This window comes from Balaenoptera musculus, chromosome 1 (assembly GCF_009873245.2).
Source record: "Balaenoptera musculus isolate JJ_BM4_2016_0621 chromosome 1, mBalMus1.pri.v3, whole genome shotgun sequence".
NCBI lineage: Eukaryota > Metazoa > Chordata > Mammalia > Artiodactyla > Balaenopteridae > Balaenoptera > Balaenoptera musculus.
Window position 1 is genome coordinate 88,160,147 of NC_045785.1, and position 19,795 is coordinate 88,179,941.

General features: G+C 36.7%; 2 protein-coding genes and 1 long non-coding RNA gene across 7 annotated transcripts in view; 2 read left to right on the top strand and 1 right to left on the bottom strand.

Moving 5' to 3' along the window:
• SLC35A3 (solute carrier family 35 member A3) overlaps nt 1-9,874 on the top strand; it is a 46,448-nt gene extending 36,574 nt beyond the window's left edge. Inside the window, exon 8 of the mRNA XM_036851499.1 lies at nt 5,124-9,874. Coding sequence (XP_036707394.1) covers nt 5,124-5,214 — 91 coding nt within the window. The 3' untranslated portion in view covers nt 5,215-9,874. The remainder of the gene's footprint in view (nt 1-5,123) is intronic.
• On the bottom strand, nt 168-18,719 carry LOC118894845. Of its 3 annotated transcripts, none has more exons than XR_005019766.1 (4): nt 18,496-18,719; nt 16,704-16,931; nt 2,260-2,314; nt 168-226 (listed from the first exon to the last, which is right to left on the bottom strand). It is a non-coding gene; the product is annotated as an uncharacterized LOC118894845 (long non-coding RNA). The 3 variants fall into 3 exon arrangements; XR_005019767.1 differs by lacking the exon at nt 18,496-18,719 and adding an exon at nt 17,865-17,898; XR_005019768.1 differs by having other exon boundaries at nt 217-272.
• Nucleotides 18,037-19,795, top strand: part of MFSD14A (major facilitator superfamily domain containing 14A) — a 37,637-nt gene continuing 35,878 nt past the window's right edge. For all 3 annotated transcript variants that reach the window (XM_036851408.1, XM_036851429.1, XM_036851418.1), the window contains exon 1: nt 18,037-18,257. In XM_036851408.1, the coding sequence (XP_036707303.1) occupies nt 18,174-18,257 (84 nt within the window). In that variant the 5' untranslated portion in view covers nt 18,037-18,173. The remainder of the gene's footprint in view (nt 18,258-19,795) is intronic.

Consider the following 19,795-nt stretch of genomic DNA (forward strand, 5'->3'; position numbering starts at 1 on the left):
TATTTATTATTGGCTGTGTTGGGTCTTCGTTTCTGTGCGAGGGCCTTCTCTAGCCACGGCAAGCGGGGGCCACTCTTCATCGCGGTGCGCGGGCGTCTCACTATCGCGGCCTCTTTTGTTGCGCAGCACAGGCTCCAGACGCGCAGGCTCAGCAATTGTGGCTCACGGGCCCAGTTGCTCCGCGGCATGTGGGATCCTCCCAGACCAGGGCTCGAACCCGTGTCTCCTGCATTGGCAAGCAGATTCTCAACCACTGCGCCACCAGGGAAGCCCTATAATTACATTTTTAAATGAAGAATTTATATAGCTAAAGCCAAGAGAGTAGGTGACATTCTTGAAGAGGTTAGTTTGTTTATATAGAGAAGGTGGCTCATGAGAAAATTCAATTAGGTGGTGGCAGGGAGAAGAATAGTCTGAAAAAGAATTGCAAAAGGAATGGTGGGTGAGGCAGGAGACCCAGGATCGTGTAGTGTCATGGATGCCAAGAGAGAAGACAGAGTGAGGAAGAATAAAGTGTAATAAAGTTCTATTTTTTTTACAATTACTAATTTGTAATCCCAGAGTAATGAGATTATATTTTAATGGATTCCAGGATACCATTCATGGTTTCCTCTAACTTCACTCCCCTCCTTATCTTCTCATTCTCTAAACTTCAGAGTACTCTCTTCATCTGTCCTTGGACTTCTTATATCTGCACTCACTCCCTTGGTGATCTCTATTCTCATGGCTTTAAATACCATCTATAGGCTAATAACTCTCAAATTGAAATTTGAATTCCAGGCTTTTATATCTAATTGTCTATTTGACATTTTTTTCAATGTCTAACTCATTCCCCATCTCTGTCAGGGTTTCCAGTTTAGTAAGTGGCAGCACCTTCATTCTTTCAGTTGCTTAGGCCAAAATCCTTTTTGACTTAGACAGGAACACAGTATATCCACAGTAACCTCAGAGAAGGCAGAGTCCATAGATATGGATATAGATAGATTTATAAGAGGAAGTTAAAATGTATGGAAATTTTTTTTTTCTTAGTGAAGTAAGGTCATCAGCTTCTCTTTACTCTTCTCTCACATGTCATTCTAATCCAGAAACAAATCCTGTCAACTCTTCCTTTTTAATATCTCCAGAAGCTGACCATTTCTCACAACCTCTACTGCTACCACCACGATCCAAGTCACCCTCATTTATCATCTAGATTAAGGAAATAGTCTCCTGACTTGTCTCCTTGCTTCTTCTCTTCACCTGTGTCCCTGAATTTTCTCCATTCAGTAACCAGAATGATTCTTTTCAGTGTAAATCAGATCATACTCAGAAACCCTCTAATTGCTTCCCATGTCACTCAAAAGTTGTCACCATCAACGGCCTATTTGCTTTGGCTTTTAGCTACCTTTCTATCCTTACCTGATATTACTTTCCTCTTGTTTACCTTTTTTAAATTTTTAATTTTTTTTTTTTGCTATTGTAACTTCTTTGCTATGGGCTTTGACTTGCCCTATTTTTCTTGGAAAACGCATCCCCTACGTATTCACATGGCATACTCCCTCATGTCCTCAGATCTTGGCTCAAATATCTCTTTATCAAGAGATCTCTCTAAAAAAAAGCACCCCCTCTTCCAACATTCTTTCCTCCTGTCTTCAGAAGACTTACACCATCTGATAATAAGTAAGCAAGGCTGGAGCTTGGCACATAATAGATACTCAGTATGTTTGTTGAATGAATGTTCAAGACCTTAAAATTTTAATACAGTTAGTAAAATTAATTTGTGTTAGTGAGAGTTAGTGAGATAGGATTGTGGGTGGAATTTGGTAGTAGAAAAATGTAATATGCTCATTCTATTTCTATATTGAACATTTATGGTTTGGTTCTTCTCTAGCAACTTGGACAATAGGTCTGGGACATGCATGTTGAAATCTGTAATTTTTCTGAGGCATGAATTTAAAACTATTTGTTTTTAACTTGGTATGGGAATTAATTACTTACATTGAGACAACCGTAATAATTAGCACCTATGTCTTAGTGATGCTTTATTCCCTACGTATTAAATGGGGAAATTACATGCTTTAATATTATTTGAGAATGTTTGGAACTTGTAGATTTTTAGGGTAACTTAAAAAGGCATACCTTTTTCAAAAAAAATAAAACCTCAAATAAGGCCAAAGTGTTAACTTTAAATCTTCAGATCATGCGGGGAATAAAACCAGTAAATGATCAAGTAAACCAGCAGAGGGACAAAGAGTAGGAGTTTTTCAGTAAGCTACATACCTGCGTTTGTAAATCTATGTTTCTGAGGGAGCATGTAAGGTATGTAGGGATGAAGCTAAAAAGAGAAAAGACAATGATACTGTTATTATTGAATGAATGAATGTTTTGAGACTATGCATAGGACACCAAGTCAGATGGAGAAGACAGGTTATTCTTCCTAAAATAGATAGCTAAGCCCTCCATCTTTACGTATTCTTACTTTTGTGGAGAACTTCTATTATCCAATAAATGCAATGATCTGTATTGTGAATGTAATAATATATTTTCCTTTGTTATCCCCATTTCACCTCCTGAAACAGTTTTTTGGTTTCTCAGAAGTAGTACCCCTGACCCCTGTACCTGCCTTTCTGATTGTTCCTTTGGTAACTGTCAGTCTTCACTCACTCTCTTATCTATCTCATCCACTGCCATGTCTTATCTGTCCTCTCTATGAAGATAACTCTAGATCCCTATTTTCAACTGACTGCTAGACATCTCTAGTGATATATCACCAGTATTCCCTTTCCTGTTTTTTTTTTGGTGCTCATTATTTTGCTTATTGGTATTACCATCCTTGTATTTAGGCTTGCTTATTCTTTTATCAAAAATTTATTGTGTCCACTATATGTCTGCCTGTCAGTGTACTAGATCCTGGAAAAACAGGAATGCCTGAATAAGATATGATTTTCTATCTTCAAGGAGGTCTGAGTGACTGGAGAGACAGGCATGAGAATAAATTATAACTATGATCAATGCAGCAATGGAAGTATATACACAATTCCATTAGAAAGAGGGGGCTCAAATCCTTGAAATATTAAATTCTGATAGCTTTTTCCTTAACAAAATTTTTTCTCTCAGAACCACCTAAAAAATAGCTGGCTTGGGAAGCAGGGGTTTCCTGACAGCAGATAGTCTAGTACAGCGGTCCCCAACCTTTTTGGCACCAGGGACCAGTTTTATGGAAGACAGTTTTTCCACAGCCTTGGGAGGAGGGATGGTTTCGGGATGATTCAAACACATTTATTGTGCACTTTATTTCTATTATTATTACATTGTAATATATAATGAAATAATTATACAACTCACCATAATGCTGACAAGAGAGCTCAGGCAGTAATGCAAGCGATGGGGAGCGGCTGTAAATACAGATGAAGCTTCGCTCACTTGCCTGCCGCTCACCTCCTGCTGTGCGGCCTGGTTCCTAACAGGCCAGGATTGGGGACCCCTGGTCTAGTAGATCCTGTTAGAGATATCATACAGTGGGTTCCTACGGTGGGTAGAAAGTTGGATCAGACAACTTTCCAACTGAGCATGTGATTCTATGTAATTCCAGATTTCTGGAAAGTTAAGAGAAGCTCATAATGACTGACAAAGAAAGTGCTCAGTCAGAAGCTTATGCAGCCTAAATAGTTACCAAATATTCCTGTGGTAGTAATTTTATTCAGGATATTTACATTATAGGAAGTTTTATGTTCTCTTAATCTTATATGTATACATGTATTCAAGGCTTTTGAAAAGTTACACATCTGCATCAACACTAGATTTATCATAACAGATAATGATTAAGCTCCCTATATATGCTAGGTACTAGGAATATAATGATGAATGAGGAACACATGGTTGAGCAGGGGAGCAGAATGTAAATAACACATTATTTACTACAGTGTGATAAAGTGTTACCATAGAGTAACTCTGCTTAGGGGAGTTAGTCTTGGAGACTTAAGACCTGAGTTGCTATGAATAAGCAGTTTTCTTGGGAGGGACACTGCAGGCAGAGGAATAGCATCTACAAGGATACTGCCCTGAAAGGCATGTTGTGTTCACTAAATGGAGTGGCTGAATTATAGGTGGGGTGGGGTGGGGTGGAGTGTGGGAGATAAGGTTGGAAGGACCATATTATGAAGGGCCCTTTAACTCATAATAAGGATTAGTGATCTTTTTCCCTTATAGAACAATTTTGTTTTTCTGAGGCAGGGGAATGACTTCAAACTGTTAATAAAAACTTTAAAAGCACAACCAATTCATGCCCCTGTAACAGCACTTTGAAGAATATACATGTTAAAAGTTAAGACTGATATTCCAGTTTACATTCAGTTTGAGTTCCAGTACCAGTTTAAATTCATTTCCTGTTTATAGTAAGCTATATTATATACATGGAAGAAACCAAGTCTTCCTGCATTCAGTCTTATTTCCTTTTGTAAAGCATCCTATAAAAATCCCGAGTTTTGCTTATTACTACCTTGTATTTTAAACTGAACTTTACTGTGGTTTGAAAAGAATGCAATTTTCTCTTTGTATATTCAAATTAAAAAAATTGAGATCTCTTATTATTCAATGTATTATAGGCAAAAGGCACATTACAATGAAGTACTATATATACATATATGTGTAACTGAATAACTTTGCTGTATACCTGAAACTAACACAATATTGTAACTATACTTCGATTTTAAAAAATGGTTTTGAAAAAAGATGAAATACAACATTTTATACATCTTAGCTTTGGGAGACTACAGTATATAGCACAGTGGATGAAAGTGCAGGCTTGGCTCTAGAGTTAAACATACCTGAGTTTGAATTCCATCTCCCGCTTCAAGCTGTGGGACTTTAAGCAAATTATTTAAATTCTCTAAACCTGTTTCCTCATATATAAACAAATGAGGACAATGCTAGTCCTTCTTCATAGGGTTGTTGTGAGAACTAAATGAGATAATGCATGTAAAACACTTAGCTAAATATATGGAATATAGTAAGTACTCAGTATTTGTTAGCCATGTTACTGGAACATTTTGTCCCAAATTATATTTGTTTTTATAGTAAAGAAATATAACTTGTTTTGTTTTTAATCTGATTTTCTCTTTTTCATTTTTTCTTCATCTATTTAGTGTCTTTTTCCTTGGAGCCATCCTTGTAATAACAGCTACTTTCCTATATGGTTATGATCCTAAACCTGCAGGAAATCCCACTAAAGCATAGTGGTAATACTATCTTTATCTGGTTTTTCACAATGGTGCACTAGGAATCTCAACATTAATCCTGCACAGAGGACTTCTACAGATTCTAAGAAAAAAATCATCATGCTGAATCTGATCATAATGTTCAAATGGTTTGAAAATATAAAAGTTTAAGGATAAAATATATGTATATGTAACAAAATGCCTATTGCATCTAGAAATCAAAACTTGAAAGTATTTCCAGGGATTAGAGTAATTATTGGAGGAAACTTGAAATCTGAGTTTAAAAAGATTTTATGTTTTTGATTGCTGCAGAAATATCCTATGCATTCTTTGCAAGAGCACACAACAAATGTCAGACATCAGTTTTGCAAATTAGATATATTTAATCTTATTAAATGTTTTTTATCTTACTCTTTCTGTACAGATGTATCAAATAACATGGATATTCAAAGTTTGAAAATTATAATTACCTATAAAGCTGTGAAGAAATAGAAGGATGATTTGAAAAACATTTTCATGTATCTCAGATTTTTATATTTATACAGAAGATTACTAAACAAAGGATTGCTATATGTTGCAAATGTTCAACTGCATAAAAATTGATAAAGTAACATTCTGGGTCTGATTTGTCAGACAATAAAATTCATATTTAAATTTAATGTAAAGAAATATACACATCTATTTCTCCATCTACATTTTAAGATCTTTTAGTGCTTCAGAACTGCTGGAAGCAAGCAATCCAGTTGTTCCTGTGCTAGATAGTAGCCAGTTTTATACTAATGGAGTTTTGTCCTTAATCTCTTAATTGTATTTTTCTGTAAATCAGATAAATCCTTAATATTACTTTAAAATAAATTTCTGTGTATGTTAATTTCCATTAAAGTTTTAAAATGTAATTTAAATACTCATATAATAATTTAAAATAATAATTATTGTCTAATGTCTCCATTTGGAGAATTATGAACTATCAAAGCATATACTGTATATAACTAGAGCATTTTTAGATGAATATTTTACTCATTGATCTGTAAAAACTTCTTTTAATCTACAACTGTTGACAAAACAACCAAAAAAATAGTAGTACAGATATCAATAAATTGAGACCAAAATGACTTTTCCTGGAGACATTCCAGATTGCCATGATATTACATTATTTTAAATGGCACTATAAGTATAAATTCAAGGCTGCTCAGAGGAACTTTCTAGGCCTCACATAAACCCACCATTTCCAGGAATTCTCTGATGCATGTCTGGGAGAGGCAGCCGAATTCTGAATTCCCTTTCTGTGGCCCTACAAAAGCTGCCAGGAAGGAGCCACAGCTTTGCTTTACAATAGTGGTTTCCTTTCCATTTGATTAGCACTGGAGTTGAGATTGAAAATTACATGAGTTATTTAATTAATTGGTTCAGGGAGAGAAAATATAGCAAAAATGATCAAATGAACTGGTGGGCACAAATACTTTCTAAAATTGGAATATGGGTTTAATTTAATTATTGACTAGAGACAGAATTACCTATTATGTATAGGAAGTAATTTATTTTTTTTCTTTCATACATTATATATTTTTAAAAGTCTCCTGTTCTAATAGTATAAATCTGTAAACAATAAATATTTTTATATAATTCTAATGGATTTTGTTAAACAAAATTTGGCTGAAAATACTATGTTACAAACTGTTGGCTACTCTTGGCTAATTAGGACTGGCTGTGTTACTTTGCTGAGGCAAACCTAGCCTCTACAGGACAAAAGCCTAATACATTCCATACAGAGTTTTAAAAAATGCTTAAAATTACAAAGTATTTTAAATTAATTTGCTGGTGATTCCAAGTTGGCACCAAGCAAACTTTCTGGAACTCTGACTTACGACTTTCAGTGACCACCTTTTAGAGTATTTATTTAATAACTTTACCACAATTTGAGAATGGTGTTTTTAGCCTGTAACAACATTCAGGCTTACATCTTATTACTTGCTAAGGGAAATCTAAATCCTATAATGCACAGAATTCTAGACTAAATATAAAGATTTATGTTCAGCTCACACTGAAGTACTGGTTGGGTACTTATGTGTTAATTCGGTGTGCATTCATAATTAATTGTTAATTCAGGTTTAGTCTCTCAATTTTAACACTTCAAAAAATGATACAGCAAATTATTGGACATCAGACATGTTAGTTACAATAGTAATATATTTTCAGGTATCCAAAATAACACAATTTTCAAGATTCCCACCAAAGTTTATAAAATGTAATCAAGAGTTCTGAGAAAGGGCAAAATAGTCTATTTTCAAAGTAAACTTTTATTAGACAGGCATAATTTATATTTTGCTTTTCTAGTAGGTTTGAAAACGTTATTAGAGATTTGGTTGTGTAGTTTATGATTCATAAAGAAATAATCATGTTTGAGAAGGTGGACCTGTATCCTAGATCATGTCATATATACAGATAATGCTGTTTTCTTCTGTGTGTGCTGTGTTTTGATGACCTCCAGAAGCCTTATTGTATCAATCTTTTATAATGATGACTCCTTGATTATTTAAATTCTTATACTTTTTAGAGTTTACATGTTACTACTTTGTTCATTATAAAAATGTGCTAACTCATGGGAGAAGAGTGCCAATTGATAGTTCTATAAAACTTAAGAATATGGTATTTTGGAAGAAAATTTTGAAATGCAACATGTAGATGTATCAACACAGTAATATTATCAATTCTATAATAAGTGATTTTTAGAGACATTGTAGACTACTTTTATGGTGGAAAATGTAGTTTAGAGATGAAAAACTTAAATGTTTACATCAATTTATATTGAATGTCACAATTTCATAGAAGGAAAGGTGGTTTGATATTTAAACTAGATTCTAAGGAGACAGAATCTGAGTGGAAACTAATTGACTTTGTGCTCAGTAGACTTTGTGTAATACAAACTGTTCTTAAGAATTGATAACACTTTTCCTACATATCAAATTATTAGACTTTTAACATGTCATTGTATAGTCACTCACCTGAGTTTTGTTTTTAAAAACAGGGTTTAGCATCACTCATTTTATTTACACTTTCGTTGTTATAATATTTAATTACATGTGAATGTATGCTCTACATAAGAAAAAGTTTATAAAAGTTATTTATGCTATATTGAAAGTCATCTTAAGGATCTCCCAGATATGTAGCATATTTAAAGTAATTATAGGACCAAAGAAAAAGCACCTTTATCAAAATCTGGTCCTATGTGCCTTGCTTTACCAAATACCTGACTTTTCTGGAGGACAATACTGTAATTCACAATTTTGGACACATAGGCAAAATTAGGATGTTTTAAGAATAACTATAATTCCATTTTTTCGTTGTTTCAACATTTGCTATTTAAATCCATTATCTAACAGAATATTAAAATAGGTATATTATACAAGTATTAGTGAACAGAACTTATTTAAATAAATTATGGTACTATTGCTCCATCATTGAAATTTTGAAACTTTAACAATTGTATATAACTGTCATTTTGGTTTTTTATTTCTTATTATAAGATATAATTTACTGTGATTTTTAAACAATTTTTTTTAATGATTTGGATTCTGAATTTGTCTATATGTGTATTTCCTTTGTTTAGGAAGATTCTTTTGGGTTTGGGGCTGTGATTTGTATATTTAAATTTTTTATGGACATAATTCAAAGGAATCTGTAAATTGGTCTTTTGTTAAATGGCTTTTTAATTGATAAATTTCTCTTTGTCATTTTTTGGTATCCAGTTATTATCTATTCAGTAGATTTATGGAAATAGATTATTTTCATAACTATGTAAATTTTTTCCTATATTTCCTTGTTTCCCTATTCACCTGTGCTTGACTTAACCATGAATTAGTCTCCTCTCTATATATCAAAAATGACTCACTGAGCCTTTCCCTACCTCTCTAGTTACCTTTATCATGTGTGTGATCTTCCTTTTTACTAGCCTATGCCCTAGCACGAAAGGCTGGATTTTATTTAAACTCATTGGAATTTCTCTACCTGTATGATGATAACAGTCTAAAATTTTTTTGCTTTAAATAAATTATCTCTTTGCTAGCCTCAAAGTTAAGAAATTACAGTAATTGGTATATTTTTTTTTCATATTTTTTTTTGGCCACGCTGCACGGCTCGCGGGATTTTAGTTCCCCGACCGGGGATCAAGCCCGTGCCCCCTGCAGTGGAAGCACGGAGTCCTAACCACTGGACTGCCAGGAAATCCCCAATTTTCTTCATAATTTGAATATAATTGCTTGTATTGTGACTATCCAATGCATAGAGATCAAATGATAAGCAATATAAAGGATTTTATTTCCACCTTTATTACTGAAGTAACCTTGTACAAAATGCTGTTTTAAAATGTTACTAAAGTAAGAATATCAGCATTAAAACGTATACTTTTCTTTGGTATCTTCTCATGAGAAGCACTAACTGAAAATCTTTAAATATTTTTTTTATTGGAATACTTTCGTTCAAAGTGTATCAAAATCCTTGAATCCTGTGCTATGCAAATACGCCTCATAATCTAAATCTTATAGATACCACTGCCATTCAACACAGTCAGATAGTGACCAGCATTAGTAATCATAATTGTCTTTCTTACTGTTCTTAAAAAGAGAATTTTTTCAAAGCAGGATTGATTACATACACATTCCAGAGGAGAAAATATCAGAGGAAATAAATTGCCGAACTTCAAATCCCAAAGATTTGAAATTGTACTATAGTAGAGTGTCTTGGTGACTATAAATTCAGAGGTTCCCCAAATTCACCTTCAGGTTCAATAATTCACTAGAAAGAACTCACTGAAAGCTATTATACTTATAATCACATTTATTCCAGAGAAAGAATACAAATTAGAACCAGCCAAAGGAAGAGACACATAGGGCAGAGTCTAGGAGGGGTCCAAACTCCAGTCGTCCTTTCCAATTGTCCACTCCCTGTGGGGTCTTAGACAATATTATATACTCTGGCCACAATTTATGATACTACACGGGAGTACTGCCAATCGGGAAAGTTCACCCACGCTTTGGTGTTCAGATTTTTACTGAAGTTTTATTATGTGGCATGACTGATTGATTCTTTGCACACATGGTTGAACTCACTCTCCAGCCCTGACCCTCCCTGGAGAACTAGCTGACCTCAGGCTCTAGGGGCTCATGTTACCATAAATTATCAGATGTGATTTGAGGAGCCCAACATGAATAACAAAGACACTCCTCTCACTGGGACCTCCTGACGATGAAGGCCAGAACTCTTTGGGTAAGGCCAAATTCCTTACACAGTGGCCATTCGTCTCTAATACACATTCTTCTGAACTGATGAGGATGACACAAGCAATGACAATTGTTTATGGAGACATTTATACATTGTCATTTTTAATTTCAGAAATTTTGTGAAATGATTCCGAACGTATGACTCGAGGGCAGAAAAACATAATCAGATACAGTTCTAAGTAGCATATGTAGTATTTATTTAGTTTTCAGTTCTGATATTTAATTACAATTTTATTAAGTGTTGGAATATTTAAAAGACAAATTTAAAAATTATAAACTTTTAATCTATGCTGTATATTAACATACAATTTTGAGCTAATTTTATTTATTTATTTATTTAGAAGCTCTAATTGGCTTTTTTGACGATTCATGAATTGGGCAGCATCCCATCTAGCAACTAGAAGGGTGCTCCCCGAGCTAATTGTAAATTACCAGTAGTCATCACTTTAGGTTGGCTCATAATAGGCCTTCACTGTTAACTGACAGCTCCACATTTCCAGTCATCCTTTATTGGGGTTAAGTATCAGCCCTCCATTGGATCTAATCAGGTTTTTTAATTTATGCATTTATTTACATTTATTTATTTAGGGTTTCTAACACGTTAAAAGTAACTTCTTTAAAACAAACAGTAATGATATTCCTTTGGGAATAGTTTACCTGAGATACACACTTTCATCCTTTTTTAACTTGAACTTACTGAGGATTTAAAAGAATAATGAATGCTGTTACAGTGTTTTGGGTAATCATCTGAAAATTCACTCTAAAAAAATGTACTTTAAAGTATTTAAAAGGCTTAGTTAAAAGTGTTAAATCAGACTTCACTTGTATATTTTAAACAAAATCTGTGGATGTGAGTTTATGTGTTTGTTCTTTCTTTTAAAAAACACTGTATATACAAAAACACAATTTCTAATAATTGAGGGTTTAAGTTTTCTCCTTTAGGCTGAAGTTTTATTATGTTCCATTTTATTTTATTTTGCTTGGATAGTAAATACAGCAATTAAAAATTATGATGCCAAGTGCTTTTTCTAATATATGCAAGCTGCTTCAATAGGTTTTTAAATATAGCAACAGTAATGTTTCTTGGATGCTAATAGGATTACAGAAAATGACAGAGGTCAGTTTATGTTTCATTTTACGGCCGTTTCAAAATATTGATATGAATTCTAAAATTTTAAAATCTGAAGCTTACTTTGGATGTTATATATATATAATGCCCCAAATTTTCATTACTTTATATTTGTCTCCATTCACCTTAAAGGCCTTTTTGCCGTGCCGCAGTTTGCGGAATGTTAGTTCCCTGACCAGGGATTGAACCTGGGTCTCAGCACTGAAAGCACCGAGTCCTAAGCATTGGACCGCCAGGGAATTCCCCTGTTTTTGCTTTTAATATTTCGTTTTTATACTCTTATTGCCATTTTAATGACTTCAATCATGCTATGACAGATTGTCAGCTTAGTTTTGAAAAATTCATGGGTCATCTCCGTGTACTCACAAAGTAAGCATTGTTAAAGACCTTTGTTTTTTTAATTTAAATTTTCCCCAGCTTCTCATTTTGAAAAAATTTTTAAGTATATAAATTTGAAATAATAGTATACCCATTAGCCCTCCACCTGAATTCAACAATTATTAACATTTTGCCATACTAGCTTTATCAGGACACTTCTAAAAATATGGACATTTTTCTAATTAAATTCAATCCCATTATCACACTTAAGAAAATTTAATTTGATTGTATCATCTACGTTCATATTCAGATATTTCCAGTTGTCTCAAAAATGACCTTTTACAGTTTTTTTGGCTTTGATCCAGGATTCAGTTGAGGTTCATACTTTCTATTTGATTGTCTCTTTTAGTCTAGAAGATCCTTCCCTGTACCCCAATGGCTTTTTTTTCCCCATGATGCAACTTTTTGAAGAATCTAAGTCACTTGGCATCTATCCATGATCTGTCAATGTCCTTGATTTGTTCCCTTTATTCTTTGCATTTCCTTCAAACTGGAAGTCTGTAGGTTTGATTAACTACAGGTTAAATGTTTTGGGAAAGAATATTTCATAGATTATCTTGTAGGTTTTATATTGTATCACATTAGAAGACACATAATTCTAGATTGTCTCATTATTGATGATAATCATTCAGTCAAGGTGGTGACTAACGGATCTTTCCATTGTAAAGGTCATTTTCTCCCCTTAGTAATTAGTATTCTTTAGGGTAATATTTTGGCACCATGGGAATGTTCTTTTTCCTACCAGCCTTTCATTCAATGGTTTTAGCATCAACTGATGATTCTTTTTTTTTTTTTTTATTTTTGGCTGTGTTGGGTCTTCGTTTCTGTGCGAGGGCTTTCTCTAGTTGCGGCGAGCGGGGGCCACTCTTCATCGCGGTGCACGGGCCTCTCACTGTTGTGGCCTCTCTTGTTGCGGAGCACAGGCTCCAGACGCGCAGGCTCAGTAGTTGTGGCTCATGGGCCTAATTGCTCCGCGGCATGTGGGATCTTCCCAGACCAGGGCTCGAACCCGTGTCCCCTGCATTGGCAGGCAGATTCTCAACCACTGCGCCACCAGGGAAGCCTGATGATTCTTAACTGAATCATTTATCACACTGAGGTGCAAAATAGTGATTTAAAATTTTTTAATTCTCTAATTTTCTTCTACATTTATTATATAGTTTCTATTCCTCTATTTTAAAAAGACTATTTTCCTTCCTTTCTTGTTCCCAAAGCCCTCTTTTTTCTTTCCAGATATCACTGTCCTTAATCTTCAATATGAATATTATAGCTAATTACAGTCACAGTTTTTTTGTTTTGTTTTTTTGTTTGTTTTTTTTTAGCTGCGCCTCATGGCTTATGAGATCTTAGTTCCCTGACCAGGGATCGAACCCAGGCCCTCGGCAGTGAGAGTGTGGAGTCCTAACCACTGGACCGCCAGGGAATTCCCCAGTCACATTTCTTTTTGATGTTCATATTGTAAGCCAGTAGCCAGTGGAGGTCACTAGAAGCTAGCTTCTGTTCTTTTAGACATGACCACATTAGTCTTTGAGGGCCTCCTTTCTTCAGGTACAACAATATGTTCCAGACCTGCCTCGTACTCGTCCTGTTCCAAAGCTGGGGAATATCAGCTATTTCTCCAAGGAGCCCTATCTATTCCTTTTAGGGGGAATGGAATTTGAACTCCATTTGCTTATGGGCCATGTATCAGTGGGCAGAGCTAGGAAATAACATTTTTAAGAGTTCATGAATTTAAATCAATGTTTACAATTAAAAATTAGTATTACAAGCTTTTTTTCTTATTTTATATTTTGCCTCTCTTTTCTCTTACAGTGAAAATATTGGTTCTGAGTAACATTAACTTATTTGCTTATATGTTTTATTATATAGCTTATGTTTCAGCACTACAATACCAGTATTACTAATGGAAAACATATTGAATAAAATTTAAGATCTCTTTGCAGTTCTCTTTGTCCTTAGAATAATAGTCCACTAAGATTACAGTGTTCAGAAGTTAATGTAAATTACTATTTTCTCTACATGGTTATGCTATCACTGTGATAGAACTAGTTTAGTTTGTTTTTGTTTGTATTCAATTTTATATTTAATTTAAAAATTTTATTGCTTCTGAATACATGAAACATTTACATGGTTCAAAGTTAAAATTATATAAAAAGTATACTCAGATTAGCCAAGCTGCCATGCCTATGCTTCCACCCCATTCCTAACCACCTCCTATAGATAATTATTTTCATTAGTTGCTAGTTTATCTTTCCTGTGTTTATTTTTAAAAAATAAATGTGTGTACATTGCTATATTTATTGCATTTCTTTCACCATGTGGAGTGTGTTCCTTGCTTTTAAAATTTCTTTTTATGTTTAGAAAGGGTTTTCTGTTCTAGTGGTTACCTTTTTACTGATAACATTTTATGTAATGCCATAAAAGACCTCTTTTTGCTTGTTTAAGCTTCTACTGTTGTTTGCCGTTTTAAATGTTCTTTGACTCCCATCTAATTGCCTTTGTGACAACCAGTGAACTTATTCTACTCCTTCCTCCCATCTTCTCATATTTTTTAGTTGCCTTATTTCTATTCGAAATGTTTTAGAACATATAACATTTACACACTATTTTTTCACCCTAGTCCCTGCATTTGTTATAAAATTAAATATATTTTAAGTATATTTAATACTCTTCACCAGTACTTTAGCTGAAGGCTCCCCAATCAACTCTTGGCTGGATGAAGCTCTTCTAGTATAGTACTCAAGGAGGGCTTGTAAGTACAATATTCCTCAAGTTCTAGCATGTTTAAAATTTCTTCTAGAGCCTAGATACTTTAAGTACAGCTTGATGAACTATAAAATCTTTGGCTCACACTTTGAGTTTTTTGAAAATGTTGCTCCATTGTTGTGTTGCTTGGTGTTATTGTCAAGAAATCTGGCACCATTTGATTTTTTTTCCCCCTTCGGAAAAAATATTAACTTTGTTTGTTGTTGTTTTTTTCCTGGAGGCCCAGATAATTTTTTCCATGTCATTTTCTCTCTGATCCTTATTTTCTCTTTTTTTCATTATAGCTGATTTATTCCTCTCCTCCACGTTCTTTATTTTCATGTGTATCTGTTCTCTCTTAGGAACCCTGTAATTTAGTTTTCATTTTTTTAGATGATTTTACTTTTTCAGTAAATTGCCTGAGTTTGATCAACTCTCATCTTCCTATTGAGTTTTTAACAGTTTGTTACATTTTTTCACATCTGCAATTGCTCATTTAATGATATTTAATTCATATTGGAGTGATGTATATAGTTTTCCTCTGCTTCATATTTTCTAGAGGGTAGTATTTTCCATTAATTTAAAAGTTTTTATTTTCTGTTTTCTTTTTATAGTAGCCTTTTTTGGGGTTTTGGTGGCTTTTTCTGTCCCTCGTAAAACATGTAAGATTTTCTTGGATCAGCAAGAACAGATTGTTCTACAGAAGGAAAGCTTGAAAGAATGTAGGTGACTGTTTCATAGTTAAGGAGGCCCTCTTCTGTTTGTATGGTGAAGTGCAGTTTCTTTAATAAACGGCACATTTGGGGGGATTGGATTCTGCCATACAATCTTGTTTCTTTAGGAATATTTAGCTTCAGCCACTTGCCCTTCTCTCCAAGGGATTTCTCTCCCTTCCAAAGTGCCTCATGAAGTGTTCTCATGAACTTTCCAAATACTGGTTCTTGCCTGTTTTCAAGCCTGATTATTCACCTTCTCATTAATTTTGGGAACTTCCAGGATCCTTCCAAATCACTCCATTTTGCTTATGTTAGCTAATGCTAGTTTCTGTTGACTATAACCAAAGAACCCTAACTGACACATCAACCTCTTAACGTAAAGTTTGTGAATCTTCACAACCCCAAATCACACAGAAAGCCACAAGTATATGCACAGTAAGTCTGTTACAAGACTCATCTCTTGTTTACTATTGCAGCTCTTCTACCACAATGCCTGGGACATTCTGGACATTCAATATCTGCTAAATTTCTCTTATTACCTTTTTTACAACAGCACTTACCACAATTTGTAATTATCTTCATTTTGTGTTTGTTTTATAACTCTGTCCCCCAGTATAATTAAGCTCTACGTAGATAAATATCATGTCATCTATTGATGTATCTCCAGTGTCTAGTAAAACTGTGGCAGACACTTAGAGGTACTCAAATATTTTTTTGAATGACTGAACAATAATCAGTTGCTAAGGATGATAAATGGTGCAGCTGATGATAAATGGTGCAGATGATGATGGTGCAGCTAGATGAAGTATGATTTTGAAAAAGGTCAGAATAACCACACAATAAATGAACTTACCAACCCTCCCTATCCATCCAAAACAAACTCCTGGGGATTTAACTATGAAATCTATCTCATCTTACTTTCTCTAAAGAGCTTTAAGTCTGTTTCAGTAAGAGAATATTTTTTAAACAAATGTTGAGTTTACTTACTGAGGAAACATGTAACTTGAATTATCAAGCTAAAATGCCTTTCTTCTCCCTTCCATGGAAATTGATTTGTTTTCTATTTCTAGTCAGTTATCGCAATAGAAAGAAAATTCAATCAAATTTATTTTTTAACATTTTAAAATAATTTCAAGCTTACAGAAAAGTTGCAATAATAGTACCAAGAACATACACTCCCTTTACCCTGTGTATTAGTTATCTACAACTGTGTGCCAAATTACCCCAAAGCTTAGTGGCTTAAAACAAGTAGTTTTTATCTTACAGTTTCTCAGAGTCAGGAAACGAGGAGTGGCTTAGCTGGGCAGGCATAGCTCAGGGTTTCCTGAAGTTGCAGTCAGGATGTTGGCATGGGTTGCTGTCAGCCAAAGCCTTGAGCAGGACTGGAGGACTGGCTTCCAAGATGACTCACATATCTGTTGGTGGAAAGCCTCAGTACAGGCTGCCTAAGTGTCCTCATGACATGGCTGCTGATTTCCACTAGACTTGGGTCCTGAGTGAATGAAAAAGAGAAAGCTAGCGGGAAGATGCAGAGCCTTTTATGACCTAGCCTACGAAGTCAGATACATCACTTCTACAATATCCTATTAGATAACAGAGAGTCACTAAGCCCAGCCCACACTCCTGAGAAGGGGAATTAGACCCCGCCTCTTCCAGAAGAGAATATTACTGAATTTGTGAACATATCTTAAAACCACCACACACAAATTCACTATTTTTTAAATCACCTTGCCATTTTGCTTTATCACTTTCTCAACCCCCTCCTCTCACATACATACATGGTATTTCCTAACCATTTAAGAGTAGGTAGCATGCATCACATTCCTTCACTCCTTAAGGCTTCGGCGTATATTTCTTAAGGAAAAGGATATTCTCTTACATAACACAGTAATCGCAAATTTAACATCGTGATACTTTAATTTGAAGTCCATACTCCACTTGTGACAACTGTTAATTAACAACGTTAATTTTTAAACAACACGGTAAAGCAGGTAGTGGGCTACAAAGTGTGGCCTAGATTATGTAAATTTTTATTGGCAGGGATTAGAGAAAAGATCCTGCCTGGGGCCAGGGAGCTCCTGGAAACAGGCGGGCTTCAGCTGAGCTCCAGGCTTTCCCCACCCCCGCCCCCGGCACCAGAAGGACGAAAGACTAGGAAAACTCAGTTTATCTTTACTCCTTCAGTCACCCACTACTTCTGTAAAACTATTTCAACCGTTTCCTTCGGTCCCGGTGTTGGTTAGAACACAGTTGGAGACAGCCCTCATAGTTGAGGACACCTGGTTAAAATTCCAGTGCAACCGTTTATCAGCTGTACTTCCACTAGCAGGTAACTTTCAGAAACTTAAATTCTTCCTCTGTTTAGGGGATCTATCACCGTCCCCAGCGCCCAGGGCTGTGGTGAGGGCTGAGCGAGCTGGTGAACGGAGAGCACACGGCTCCCTCCACGCGCCGCTCCCTCCACCGGCTGCCTCCGCCGCGCGCTTCCCTCGGGGCTTCCCTCCGCGGGCGCCGACTGCCCAGCGGCTGAGCGGGCGGGGCGCGTCACGTGGGCGGGGCGGGCTGGTCGACCGATCGCACGATGTGACGCGCCGCCGGAGGCAGGCCGGGCCCTCAAGATGGCGGCGGACGCCCCGAGCGGCTCGGCCCGGCAGTAGTGGCGGGACGGCACTCGCCGCTGGGGCCGGCCGCCCCGGGAGTGGCTGCAGCAACGCCAAGAATCGAGGATGGTAAAATGACCCAGGGGAAGAAGAAGAAACGGGCCGCGAACCGCAGTATCATGCTGGCCAAGAAGATCATCATTAAGGACGGAGGCACGGTGAGCTGGGGTACCGCGCCGGGAGGGTCTTTCGGGGCCCGGATCTCTTTCTGCCCCCAACGCTGACGCCTGCGGCCGCCCGCGACTGCCCCCGCCCTCCGTCACCCCGCCCGCGGTGCCGGTGTCTCGGGCTCCCGGGCCCCCAGTGCCTCTGCTCCAGGGGCTTTCCTCCTCGCCCCGGCCTGCGGCCTCCGGGGCCCGTCCTCTCGAATGGAGAAGCCGCCCGCCTCTCCCTCACCGGCCACCCTTTCCTTTGGCCGCCCCTGGAGGCCCTGCGGCCTTGAGCCCACGAGCGCCTCAGCCGCGGGGAGGAATCGACGCCGGGCTCCGCTGCCGGCCGGGTCGCCGGGGCGGAGCTGGTTCCGCCGACCCTTCGCCTCCGCAGCCTCGCCTGCGCCGTCCAGGCCCCGCGAGGCCGGGGCCGCGCTCTGGAAGAGGCCGGGAGCAATCCCTGCCCTCCCATATGCTGCTAACCGGGTGGCATCTGGCGCGGCGACCCCGCTGGGGCCCCGTAGTGCGCTCGCTCCCTTCTTCCGCGGCGTTCTGGGTCAGTGCTCCTGCTCTTGGCTGCTTCCAGTACGGTAAACACTGTCAGAAGGTGGGCTTTGCTCCTCGCTTCCCGCAGTAAGGAGCGCGACGGAGGACACCTGGGGCCTAGGCTTCAATCTGCTAGTTTTCAAAGAAGAGTCATCACCCTGTTGTTTTAAAATCACCTGGTGTATTTTAAAACAAAAATTACTAGGTAGAGTTGATCATGGCCTGAGAATTGGAAGACCTTTGAAAGGAAGACAGATTGAGGGCGAGAAAAAAATTTTTGCTTTTTAGAAACAGTTGTCATCACAGTCAACTTTATGCGTTGTGCTGTTAACCGGCAGGGGACGTAGGCCTTTTAATAGACAGTAACTCGCCTATACTTTTTTTTAGCTGAAAATTCTCCGTTGCTACACTCTCTGGTCTTTGTTGCATTCTTTGATATCATGTTCCGAAATAGAATGCAAAGGTGAAATACATACTTCACTTTTCCGAGAAATGTGCAGAAATGGTTCCTTTTTTGCATATTTGCTTGTGTTTTGTTGGAGCCCTCAGCTACTAGCACAGTGCTAAATACGTAATTAGGTCGCCATTGAGGATTTGCTAAATTCATTTGAAATCAGAGACAACTTTCTTTTGACATTTCAGAATACGACCCAGTTAGTTATGCTAAAATTTAGAAAGCTTGGGACATATGTAGCAATTTCAGAATATACTTTTAGTTAACTGTCAAATCTGTAGATGTCATAGCTTTGACATTTGGTGAAAAAAGAAACTTTGAAATTCAAGTCTTCAGATCTTTTTGTTGTATTTAATTTATTATTATTTAATTAAAACATTATTTTGATTAAGTCAGTTATGAATTGTCATGGCTCTTTTGACCAAGTTGGTTAGAACTACTATGTGGGGAGAGAAATAGCTTGAAAGAATACTGGTTGCCTTTGTCAATCATAGGGATTTGATATTTTAAGTTCATCTACAATCTACAAAATAGAAGCATCAAAGAA